Source organism: Eptesicus fuscus, chromosome 6 (genome assembly GCF_027574615.1).
Source record: "Eptesicus fuscus isolate TK198812 chromosome 6, DD_ASM_mEF_20220401, whole genome shotgun sequence".
In the NCBI taxonomy this organism is placed as follows: Eukaryota; Metazoa; Chordata; class Mammalia; order Chiroptera; family Vespertilionidae; genus Eptesicus; species Eptesicus fuscus.
Genome location: NC_072478.1, coordinates 89,969,540 through 89,982,935, shown reverse-complemented (window position 1 = coordinate 89,982,935; position 13,396 = coordinate 89,969,540). Strand labels below are relative to the sequence as shown.

Genomic DNA, 13,396 nt, shown 5'->3' with positions numbered 1-13,396 from the left:
AGTCTCTATTTGGCTCATGAGGCCAATTGCCCTTTAGCCACCAGAGTGCCTTTGGGCTTGAATGTAGTCAGAAGGACATACTTCTCAGGGCTGAGGTTGACTCTGTGAAGAAATATACCATTCCACCTAAGGCCTATGAGATGGCTCTTACACATTAAAGGAAGCTTTATCGGGGCTTCCAGCAATAACTCCATGAGTCCTCCTTTGAGTGCACACCTGCCTTTGCCCTCTCCGCCACCCTTGGTCTCACTTGCTTTTCACACGCATTGTCAGCTAAATCAGTGTTTAGGCAGTGCTCTGTCTGGGGAAGGCAGCTCCCTCCTTCAATGACCTCCATCTCCATTCAGGGCTTGGAGCCATAGGCTGGAGGGTAACTTGGAGAGCTCCCATGGCGAATTAGTTCGAAAGTTGCTTTTTTCCTCTTGCTTGCTTGTAAGTGGAACAAACCTGTAATCTCCAATCTGAAAACTGAAGAGGGGTGGGTAAGGAGTTGGGAATAAGAAGTAAGGAGAAGGAAGGGGCCTAACAGAACCTGCAAACCATGAGTATTAGTAAGAAAAAAATTTCACACACTAAGACACATTAACAAATGAATTAAAAGAAAACAGTACAGTTTCCTCATTAGTGTTCTGATGACATTACTGTCAGAGACACAGGCTCTTTTAGATAGGGTTATTTCCCCTTATTGCAGTGCAGTGTGATTTATCATCCTTACTTAGCAATGGAAAAGGGTGAAAGAACATCAAAAAAGGAAAAGGGATAGCAGAATGGTTTTCAGTTCTTCAGGAAAATCTGTTGAATCCTCCTCCTTGTGGTCATAGTGGTTGGTGGCGGTTTGCGTTTCATTTTGTTGTTTTTGGCACTGAAGGGCTTGGGATGGGGTTGGAGGAGCCCGAGCCTGCTCCCCAAGGGGTCTCCATCTGTTCCAGTTATAATCCTGTGGCTCCCAAGGGCATCCCTGAACTGTGACTCATGCAGGGAATTGATTGCATGGACTTGGGGAAGTCATGGCTGACCACTCGGCCATTCTCTCCACTACCACCACCACCACTGGCTCCTGCCCCACTGTTTCGGGGGAGTGTCGATGTCCGTATGGCTTCATTGATGGATTGCTGTGGGATCAAACAGAAACCCTTTTCAGGAGGACCATGGGGTTCTTCCCCAGGTCCTTGGCAATGATTGGCAAGGAGAAAGAGTCAACACTGGACTTAAAATGGCACCCCTATCCTTTTACCCATCCAACTCCCTTCCTATTCTGTAATGCTAATTTTGACTTCCCATGACCTCACAAAACTGTTGCACGGCTCTGGAAATGTCTGATCCCCTGTCTGGACCTTAAGTTCTCTGTTTAATGAGGTTTGCTGGATTGGGTGATCTCTAAGATCCTTTCTGGTTCTTATATTCTGTGTTTTCTAAAGGTGGAATAGTTCTATGGTTGTATTGATGATAATGTAGCAACATGAACCAAATGGAAAAGCTCTGGAAATGGGGTTTAGAAAACTTGGATTTTAGTTCTAGTTCTGACATCAACTATTCATGTGACCCTGTGCATATCTCCTTACCTCTCTAGACCATTTAAATCTCCAGGTTTATGAAATATGATTATCAATGTACCTACAGGCTTTTATTAGCAAGAGTGATGCCACTATGTGAACAATTATTTAAAATGTTAAAAATTAAGGCTGTGTTATTGTTGGATTAAAATAAAAAACTTTCTCTGATTTACTTCAGGGAAAATGCTATCCCACTGCTGACAGCATGTGTTAAGGGAATCTAGGACTTAGTTGAGTAATACAATAGGCAAAATGTAATTGCAAAGGGGCATGTGCTAAAGAAAACGTGAATGCATTGCAAGGATCATTATCTGTCAAATGCTTCACATCAGCACATATCACCTGCAATTCCAGGTTGACTTCAGATCAGTGCTAATAAGCTTTGTGATTTCTAGATTATTGGAATTCTAGATATGAAAAGGACTCCAATAATCACCCAAAGATCAGATGAGTTAGGGGGAATTTTCAAGAACACAATATGGGGTTAAAACCATATCCTACTAGACAAGAGGAAGGGTTCTGTTCTGAGTTCCTTTGGAGAAAGAAACTTCCTGATATGAATTCCAAACCCGTATTTCTTCCTCTCACTCTAAATTCCCATTAAATTATCCTCATAGAATTTTTGAGGTGGGGCTTTTTTTTTTTTTTTTGGTGGGAATCAACATAAAGAAGAATTATCTATAAGTTGAGAGGATTATTTCTTGAAGGCCAACCCTACTCATCCTGTATTCCATTCTCACATTTTTCTTGAAGCCATCCTAGACTGTACCAGCAAGTGCTAGACTCCCTCACCTTAGTACTCATACATTATGCATTCTCTTGTAACAGTTATGCTTCAGGTATGTAAGTTTCATATTCTTTAAGGGAGCTATCTGGAGAGAGGCAAGGGCCAAATCTTTTCATTCCTTAACTATCTCCCAGAGTGTCCAGCGTAGAGTAAGATGCTTAATCGATATTCTTGAATTTTGTCTAAGAAAACCCAACCATTTAGGATCCTTCTTAAAAATTGTATGGCTTTCTCCTTTGCATATCAATATATTCTAGTGGCCCGAGAAGAGTGTCTACCTACTTTGGCCAGACTGACTAACCAGGGCAGTTTTGACCCAATTTTTGTTCTTTCTTCAATACTTTGTTGGGAATATCTTCTTATTACTGGCAATTCTGTCAATGTTTTTCAATGTTATTTCTTTTTAAAATCAACGATTCAGACAAATTTGCCCCATATGATGTTCCACCCACACTGGTTTTGTCTCTTCCTCAAACCCTCAGAGTTGATTTATTTATATTCTGTCTTGGTTGTCCTCCACTGAAGAGGAAGTTTGGATTGCACTCTTCTAAGTCAAGGCCAAATAAATACCACTGTAATGCTCTATGGGGGAAATGTGAAATGAAAACATGAAGAATTAATGGTTACTTATTCTCACCTAAAAATGTTGAAAAGAAAATAACTTTGTATGTGTCTGTAAAATATGGAAACGTCTATAGGTTAACTTGAAATGTCTATCTCCTATTATTTTTTCTCTGTCTCATCCCTTTAATTAAAAACAAAAAGTTTAAAGTTCATTCTAATGACCTTGGGCTTTGTTTCTGAAAAGGTCTCACACATTCCCATTGAAGTTGGTGGTACTTGTTCAATTTATCTTAAAGGAAGAGATTGGTGGCACAGTCAGCATTGCTGTCTATCGAAGTGTGAGAGAACATAGCCCAACATGTAGTTAAAACCCTCTAATGTCATGTCATTGAGCATTGGTTTTTAAGGAAGCTGAGGCTTCTCAGAGGTCCGTGACTCCATATATCTATTGGTGGTGGGTACTGCCTGATAACTGATTTCCTTTCTAACACTTTTATAGATCTCAGGAGAAGAGATGAAGAGAGCCCAAACTTTGGAGTGGAAAGCAGTGCTAAAAATGACTAGCTCACTAGTTCAAACTTGGCTGCACATTGGAATCACTTGGGGAATTTTGGAAAACAACAACAAACAACATTGAAGCCTGAGACCCAATCCCAAAGATGTTGACTTGATAGGGTAGTGTGTGGCCTGGATATCTTGAGTTTTAAAAACTCCCCAGGTGATTCAGTTATATAAGCAAGGTTGATATACACTGATCTAGGTAATTTCATTCACTTTATAGAGAAACTGAGGACTTACGACTGACTTGCTTAAGCTTACAGTTATGGGGTCTAGTGCCTTTTAACTATGGTTCTTCTGCCCCCCGCCCCCCGCCCCCCACCCCCGTAGGTGGGAGCGAGGCAGCGGAGATGGGTGGGAGCTTCGCTCAGGCTGCAGAAAGCCCTATTCTTGCAGGAGTATTCCTGCAATGGGCGGCTAGTCTGTCATAAGCAGAAGCAGTTTCCCTTTTTGCCTTGGGGAAATGTGGTTTTCCCTTGTCCGGTTTTGACATACCAGCTGTTTTTAAATGTTATCCTTAGAGATACTGTTTTGAAATTGATACTCAGTGAGAAAAGGGTGAGTGAAAAGTTCAAAATTGGCTCTTCAGAGACTCATTTCATTTCTCTAACAGTGATTGCATCCCAGCTTCTCAGCTGCTTGTTTTCTAAGAAAAGTCTGCCCAGGCTCCACACGTCATAGAGCACCCTAATAAAAGCTCAAACCTCAGTAATGACCTTATCCTAGCACGTGTGCTAAGAGCCAGAGTGACCGCCTGCTGGGATGGATGAACCCCCCCTCCACCCTTCCAGCATTACCAGGTCTCTCAGCTGCTCATTAATTCCACAGAAATGTGCAAAGCCTCAATTGTGGTGGCTTAAACATGGCCTGGGTTAGTATAGCCACATGCAATTATGAAAGGTCAGCAGCTTTCTGGGGGTGGGAGAGCTGGGGGTTATTTTCCTTTGGGAGCAGCTAAGAATTCAGGTTCTGGTCTATTTTCCAGGCAGAGGGAAAAAGTGGAGGATGTGAGAAGTGGAGAATCCAATTTGGAGTTTGTCTTAGGTTATAATTTGCTGCTTTATGACAATTTAAATTAGACACAACTGTTCTGGTTGCCCGAATCCGTCTCTGAGTTCCCAACTCTTATATTTTTTCTCTTCCCTCAGTCTTCCTGTATCCTGGTCACCCTGGTCTTATTCTGATTTCTGGGCAAGAGTTCTGGTGTTTGGGTCTCTCACACTTGTGCAGTGTTTCCTGGCAACTCTCTTTCCATGAATTTCTTTCGTACTTCAGATGTTAAACATTGCTTTCTTAAGGAAGCCTTTCTGACCTGCCCAGCCAACCATTCCCTTATCACAACTTGACTGCACTGGGCATTTTTCTTTGTAACACTCATTGGATACGTGTATTTGCTTATTTTCTGTCTTCTTCATCAATTCTCTCAGTGTCCTGAGAGCAGACACTGTGTCTGTTTTGTTCCCAACTGCATCACCAATGCTGAGCAATGACTAGCATATGGTTATTATGGAGGGCTTACTATGGTCCAGACATATTGCCAAGCTCTTTATGTCCATTTTTTCATATAATCGTCACAATAATTTTATGAGGTATGAACTACCACTAGCTCCATTTTACAGAAAATGAGGATCAAAGATCTATTGAAACTTATCTAAGATGACACAGTTAATAAACAGAGCAAGTGGGATTATATTCAGACATTCAGATTCCAGAGCCTGTGCTTTAGACCATTATACTGCACTGTGTCCTAAGGGAGCAGTGAGAAAGGGCTGCTGTAATGGGTACTGGGCAATCCCAAACCCAGTGGTTTGGATTATGGTCCATGGGAGGATTTTGGTGACTTATAAAGGCTGCAGCTCACCTAACTCTTCTCCTGTTCCCCTTGTTGCCTCTTGAGTGGCCTTTCGTCACTTTGAAGGTAAGTTAGGGGAGTCTTTATGTTCTGGATGTAATAGGCAAAGGAAGCTTTGTGTAGGTTCTAGGAGACCTTGTTGTGTTTAGCCAAACCCTTTGGAAATCTAGACTAGGTTTAGGGTCTAAGGCCCATGCTTTTGCTATGTTTTGTTCTTGAACCTGGTAGTGGGTGAATTGGTCAAAGGTAGGATTAAGGGGTTTCTAGGACCTTCGACCAAATACTATTACACTGCCATCCCTTAACTGTTCCTGTCATTATATCTTAGGAAAGTCACCTTTTGAATGCGCCCTATGGGGCAGAAGATAGGAAGAGCTTGTGTAAAGGCACATGGGTGGAAAGCATAGGTGTGTAGCTGGAATATGGCGTATGTAAGGAGAGCAGATTGCCTGGGAAGGGAAACTAGGATGGAGCCATGACATGGAAATGCTGAATGCCAGGACAGAAGGCCCTCCTTCCCAAACTTACAGTTTCTGTGTACAGAACTGAATACAGAGTTTCCAAACAAGGGAAATAAATGTCCAGCAACACCTTCTCTAAGAATGATCTTAGAGATATGTGTAGGGCTGATGGCAGAAGTCTATGGTCGTGGTTTAATAGTGGGTGTGCTGAGCTTGGAAGCACTTGCATATTGTAAAATGGGCACCTTAGGGTGCATTCTAGGTGAGTCAACCCTACCAATGAATCTTTTAAGTCTAGTCAACAGCCTAGGGTACATAGCTCAGAGTGACGATGCTTGTCTCTATTTCTTTTGGTTTGAATCCTACTTGAGCTCCCTCTTAATTTCTGCCTCTTCCTGGAAGACTTCTCTAATTTCTTTTTCCTCTATATTGCTATAGGCCTTCCTATCTATACCATAGGTTGCTTCTCTGAGTAATTTTTCTGTGTCAGTTTTTGTTGAAGGTGCTGAAGGCCACAGGTTGCATCTAAGTCCTCTCTGTCTCCTCAGGATGTCTTGCTCATGGTTTTATTCCCATTATTACCACTTCTATAAATATTTTCTTATTGAAGTTAAATGATGAAATGTGAGGGGCCTTGAAGGTCATGTAATCCAACTCCCTTTGTATACTTCAGTCTATATTCTTGCTAAGAGTTATTTAGCCTCTATTTGTATGCCTCCAGTTATGGGGTGCATGCTACTTATTGGGACAGTCCATCCCATTTCTGGATAACTCTGATAGAAAGTAGATCTCTCTTATTGTACTAACATCTGTTCTCCATAGCTTTTGATCATTAGTTCTTGTACACTTTTGGATCCCACAGAACTAGTTTGTTTTCTTTCCCACTTGAAAAGTCTTCATATTTTTACAGGTAATTCTCATATCTTCCATAATTCTTCTCTTCTCCAGTTAGTTGCCTTCAGCTATATTTGATGTGGTTTGGGGTTATCTAGTGAATTTTTTTTAGCCTTTTTTGTGCATGATGTTCTTTGCCAAAGCTTGTCTTACAATGTAGTAGCTAAGAAAAGACCTAATTCACCAAGCATGACAAGATCATCCATTTTGCAGAGGGTGGACACCCTCTCCCCTATATTGGGAGCTACATTTCTATTAATGCAAGCTCAGCAAGAATCTACCTTAGTAGCCATCACTCTTGCCTCATGCTGTGTTCACTTCAACTCTTAACTTTTAATCTCACTATCCCATCTTTGGCTGAAGTAGTTATTTTCTTGGGCTTTATGTTTACTGTTTTCTTCCCTTCCCTTCCCTTCCTCTTCCCCTTCCCCTCCCTCCCTCCCTTCCTCCCTCCCTTCCTACCTCCCTTGATCCCTCCCTTCCTTCCTCCCTTGCTCCCTCCCTCCCTCCCTTCCTTCCTCCCTTGCTCCCTCCCTCTTCCCTCACTCTCTCCCTCCCTCGCTCCCTTCCTTCTTCCCTCGCTGCTCCCTCCCTCCCTTCCTTTCTTCCTCCCTTCCCTTCCTTCCCTTCCTTCCTTTCCTTCCCCCTTTCCCTGTCACCTTCCTCATAGCAGCTTTCTGCACCCTGTCTTGGGCTGACCTCAATCTCCTGTCACTCCCACCCTTTCTAATAGAGAGAATCCCAGGAAACACAGTTGTGTAATACAACAGGTTAGGGGAAAAGGCCTGGGAAGACGATGCCACCTTCATCCGCTTGGACTCGCTACGGGATTTGTAGCAGAACTCGATTAAGGCAACCAGCATGGCTAGTCCAAGTCCTCCAATCAGGATGTAGAACACGCCCGCCACATTGCTGAGGCTCAGAGCACTTGTCTTGTCCTAGGAAGAGGAGAAGGGAAAGGGGGGAGGGGAACAGAGTAAAGTGAGCAGAGAGACTAGAGACCATCTAAGTAACAATATTTTACACGCATACACTCAACCCCATCACCCTCTTTAATATTCATAATAGTAGGAAAGGCTTTTTATTCACTGACAGAGTATTAAACATTCCCCAGAAAAATGTGTGTATGTGTGTGTATAACAATTTTCCAAGCATCCATGAATATGTTTAATTTATAATTACATTCCACCCCCGCCCCATGCCTGATCTGCGGGAGGGGTGATGCCACAAGAAATTTAGGGCAGCTTCTATAAGATCTGTACCTTTGAGTTTACCCCATTCTTTCAGAAAATTGTTCCTTAATTTTCAGCTCAGTTTCTGTGCTCTATTCCTTCTGTTGCTCAGCAACACATTTGCCTTGCTTATTATGTCTCTGGGCATTTTTCTGTGAGTTGGTACTTAAAATGAACTTGCCCTTATATGTGCATTTGATTTCAATTTAATAAGACAGTTATTGTACATATAATAAAAGATCTACCAATGTATACATTTAACTCACTGCTTTGAGTTCTAATTTAGGGAAAAAACTGGGGGCTTGGAATAGTAAAAAGGCGGTGAAGTAGAAATATGGCTCTATTAAATCCTAATAATTATGCTTAATTAGTGTCATTTTTATGTTGGAGGTGCTTTCTAAAAACCACTGTAGACAGACTCAGGTGGCTGAATTTAGAAATCTGTTGCCTGAGGTAAAAGATCTTGCACTGGCTTTGGATGAGGGTCATGGAGCAAGGTGCATAATTTCTAAGGGCTTGGGGATAAGTACCTATGTCCAATAGGGGGTGACATAGCTTGCTTTGTGGAGCCCGAGAAAGGTGGGGACTGAGGGGACAACACCTTCCCAAATGGTGAGAACAATCAAACAAAACTGGTGGCTCAGGGAGAGAGGAATCTGGGTGAAATTCTTGACACAGGCAAGAGAACATCTTTAAGTCCTGAAATAATACCCATCCCCAGATGTCATGATGGCTCTACCACCTTTGCTTTATAGTGTTTGCTCAGGTACAAGTTTCTCATTGAAGTACATAAAATGCACACCCCAGATGGCACAGGCATATACCACAATTGGTTGGTTGGTGGCACTGGGTAGATATAGCTTTTACATCTCTTTTTGTGTGTGTGTGGTTTTTTTTGTTTTGTTTTTTTTTTCAAGTGGGGATGTAGATGAGTCACACAAAGGGTGAACTGTCTTGCCCTAGGGACTCCTTTGACATCTGCCAATTAGAATCTGGCCATGTGGAAAGGGGTCTGTTGCTGACCAAGTCATTTACTTCTCCCCTAGTTCACTTGGTGCATTGTACAGGATTCAGCAGGGCTGATCTAGGGGACTGCAGCTGGCAAATAGCAGCATGTCTTCCTTCCCCAGAAGCATCCTAATCCAGCAGAGTTATCTAAAGCACACCCCTTTGGAGTCTTCCTATATTGGTAAAGCAGATGTCCCTTGAATATGGGTTACACTTGGAAAGGCATATTTTGGCTTTGGAAGAAGTGGAAATGGTTATTCAAAGGAGTAGAATTTCAGGGAGAAACCAAGATGGCGGCATAGATAAACACCTAAACTGCTGCCTTGCACAACAATTTCAAAACTACAACTAAAAGACAGAACAGACATCATCCAGAACCACAGGAAAGCTGGCTGAGTGGAAATTCTACAACTAGAAGGAAAGAAGAAAACACACGGAGAATCAGAGAAGCTACAAAGTACTGAGGTACGGAGACATGCACGCAGAGAGGAAGGGCAGCTGAGTGCCTGGCTGGTGTTCTCTGGTGGGAGAGGGAAGGAAGCCCCCGACTGCACTGAACCCCAGTTCTGACTGCACTGAACCCCAGTTCCGGGTGAAACGCAGTGGACCCAGACTCATACGGGGGGAGTCTGAACTGTAAGGTAGAGAGAAAGGCACACGGAGACTCGGAGACTCGGGGAAGCCGCGGCGGGCAGGGGTCTGGAGACGCATGTGTGCGAGTGCGCGCAGAGAAGACTCACTGCTGAGGTTGCCGCTAGCTCTCCCTAGCAGAAGGGAGTCAGAAGGTCCTGACTGCACTGAACCCCAGTTCTGAATGCACTGAATCCCAGTTCCAGGCAAGCCTGGGGGAATCTGGACTGTCAGGCGGAAACTCAGGGGAGCTGCGGAAGGCAGAGGTCTGTAGGTGCGCATGCAAGGGCAGGGTTGACGGGAAGCCAAGACTGTCTGCTCAGCCCTGAGACTCTGCCCCATCCAAGCTGAGCACAGAGGCTTTTGCAATTTTGTAAGTCTGGTCCTATAAGGCTATCTCCAGCACAGGTCTCCTAGCGTAGACACAGCTGATACACATAGCCAATTGGCCTGGAGGTCAATTCCTCCCAGTGATACCAACAACAATCAAGACTTAACTATAACAAGGCTGTACACACAGACCACAAAGGGGTGCACCAAGAGTGTCCACCTAAGGTGACTGGGGAGGCTTACCCACTGGGCCATATAGGAAACCTAGCACACAAAGCTACCCTACCAACTCAGGGAAGCAGCGAAAATGTGGAGACAAAATAACAGATCACAAATGGAAGAAATGGAGGAAAATAAACGACGATATAGAATTCAAAACCACGGTTATAAGGTTTTTCAAGAATTTCCTAGAAAAGGCCGATAAATTTAGCCAGACCCTCGAGGATATGAAAAAGGACCAACTAGAAATTAAACATACACTGACTGAAATAAAAAATATCATAAGAGACCCAACAGCAGACTAGAGGAACGCAAGAATCAAGTAAAAGATTTGAAATACAAAGAAGTAAAAAACACTCAACCGGAAAAGAAAAAAGAAAAAAGAATCCAAAAAGTTGAAGATAGTGTAAGAAGCCTCTGGGACAACTTCAAGTGTACCAACATCCGAATTATGGGGGTGCCAGAAGAAGAAGAGAGAGAGCAAGATACTGAAAACCTATTTGAAGAAATAATGACTGAAAACTTCCCCCACCTGGTGAAAGAAATAGACTTACAAGTACAGGAAGCACACAGAACCCCAAACAAAAGGAATCCAAAGAGGACCACACCAAGACACATCATAATTAAAATGCCAAGAGCAAAAGACAAAGAGAGAATATTAAAAGCAGCAAGAGAAAAACAGTTAATTACCTACAAGGGAGCACCCATACGATTGTCAGCTGATTTCTTAACAGAAACTATGCAGGCCAGATGGGAGTGGCAAGAAATATTCAAAGTGATGAATAGCAAGAACCTACAACCAAGATTACTCTACTCAGCAAAGTTATCATTCAGAATGGAAGGTCAGATATAGAGCTTCACAGATAAGAAAAAGCTAAAGGAGTTCATCACCACCAAACCAGTATTATATGAAATTCTGAAAGGCATTCTTTAAGAAGAGGAAGAAGAAAAAAGTAAAGGTAAAAATTATGAACAACAAATACATATCTATCACAAGTGAACCCAAAAATCAAGTGAATTAAAAATCTGAGGAACAGAATAAACTGGTGAATATAATAGAATCATGGGCATAGAAAGGGAGTGGACTGATAATTCTCAGGGGGAAAGGGGTATGGGGGGTGCAGGAAGAGACTGGACAAAAATTGTACACCTATGGATGAGGACAGTGGGGGGGAGGTAAGGGCAGAGGATGGGGTGGGAACCGGATGGAGGGGAGCTATGGGGGGAAAAAGGAGAAACTATTGTAATAAACTGAACAATAAAGATTTACTAAATTAAAAAACAAAACAAAAAAACCAAACAAAAAACACAAAAACAAACAAAGGAGTAGAATTTCATCTGCTCTGGTATAATGGTCTGATAAAGGAAATGTGCAAAAATGAGTATCGTGCTTGGTTCAAGAGCTGGTTGAACAAGCAAATCCCACATGGCATGACATTTTAGAACACTCAAAATATCTCCATGTTTGTTGTTCAGGAGGTTTGTAATTCTGCTTCTGGATAGTAATTTAGAGTCCTTGGAGTAACCATGGTTAGCAGAAGTTCCCATAAAACTTTTCTGTGTGGATAGGGCTAGGGTTGTGGTAGGGACACATGTTAATGTATTATCAGCTCACACCTTAGAAAGGAAGTGTAGTGACAATGATGCTCAGAGGGAGTGGATGAAGAACAGGCCTGTGGGAAGGTGGCAGACAAAAGGCTAAGGAAAAGAAAAAGTCCTACTGACTTCACAAGCTGACCAGCCTTTCATTAGCTGAAGTACAACATGCATCTCTGGATCACCAAGGCTCTTTCTGTTTCCTTCCTCATGGTCTTTTCAAGTTCACCTTGGTGTGGATAGCCTTCAAGGATAAGAGAGTGGTGGGCATCTTCTTTTGTTACTATTCTTAGAAAAAACACACAAAAAAACTAAGAGAGCATCTGCCTTCCTGGCTGTAGAAGGTGGAGTGTCCACTTCTGGTATATCTGGGAAGGAAGTAGGGCTAGATATTCACATGGAAGTGGAGTTTGAGGGCATAGTCTATATAACTGCAGAAGGAGAAAGGCCCAATGACTGAGCATTTACTTATGTCTGGATATGGAGAACATCCCTCACTCCCGAAGGTCTCTGGCCCATGGAGACCAGTGTATGTATGTGTGTGTGTGTGTGTGTGTGTGTGTGTGTGTGTGTGTGTCGGGGGCGGGGGCACATCCCATACAAACAAAGGAGTAAAGTAGATGGTATTGGGACTACCACATCTTGTAGAGCACACAGTGCCATTGATCCTTCTTTTTTGTTTTTAAATATTTTTATTGATTTCAGCGAGGAAGGGAGAGGGAGAAAGAGATAGAAACATCAATGATGAGAGACAATCATTGATTGGCTGCCTCCTGCTTGCCCCCTACTGGGGATCAAGCCTGAAACCCAGCACCATACCCTAAAGGGGAATCGAACCTGGGACCCCTCAGTCCGCAGGCAGATGCTCTATCTACTAAGCCAAACCAGTTAGGGATTGATCCTTCTTTATGCCAACTCAGTTCTGTAGTAGCAGGGGTCAGGGAAGACTCTGGAATGAACAGGGCACCTGAGTCCTGTCACCACCAATATCAGAAGGCAAACTTAGATTAGCACAATTGTCCAAATTTGACACAATTTGATAGGGTGTGGAATGAAGGGCTGGTGTTGGTGTCATCTTAGCCCATATGGTTGAGGAGTTTACATGTAAATATGGTTTTATGATGTCGCTTATGTGTGCCATTAGCTTTTTGATAGCACCGAATTTAATTCTTTCAAAGAAGGCCCCAGGCCCTGGTACTCGGTTAATTTGCCCTTATTGACTGTCTTTGACTCACTCAGTTGGAATATGATGAGGTATTTTAAGAGATAAACAACAATCCCTTTTATTTGAGGACCAGACCTCTGATTCCTCCTCTAGTCCATCGTGTTCCTACAAGAGGGTACTTCCTCACAGACTTTAATACAAATAGCTATATTCATGCTTCACACGTAGGTTACAAGCTTCCCAGCTATGACCAGGGAAAGGGGAAAGATGGAATTTGAATCTTCTGAGCACCCCTCTGGAGAACCACATTTATCAACCATCCCATAGCAGCTGCATTCCCCAAAGCCAGGCAGCTTGTTGGTGGGAGTGAAAAAGTCACAACTTGTCTTCCACCAGGAGGGGGGAAAGAGAATGACAGTACTGAGAAGAATGACAGGTGAAAAGAAAAACAAAAATTCTATCTTTCAGAATTGTTGGGCTTGTTGTTATGGTGATGAGCCCCCCTTTCATCTGTTCTCCTTAACCTGTTTTCTTATTTGCTGCTTCT

At 42.8% G+C, this 13,396-nt stretch overlaps 1 protein-coding gene across 3 annotated transcripts in view; it reads right to left on the bottom strand.

Annotated features, from left to right (window-relative positions):
* Positions 1-900: 900 nt before the first annotated feature.
* The window catches only part of GRIA1 (glutamate ionotropic receptor AMPA type subunit 1), a 281,311-nt gene continuing 268,815 nt past the window's right edge, over positions 901-13,396 (bottom strand). For all 3 annotated transcript variants that reach the window (XM_008152248.3, XM_008152247.3, XM_054717031.1), the window contains 2 exons: positions 7,473-7,607; positions 901-1,133 (listed from right to left, as the gene is read on the bottom strand). In XM_008152248.3, the coding sequence (XP_008150470.1) occupies positions 930-1,133; positions 7,473-7,607 (339 nt within the window). In that variant the 3' untranslated portion in view covers positions 901-929. The remainder of the gene's footprint in view (positions 1,134-7,472; positions 7,608-13,396) is intronic.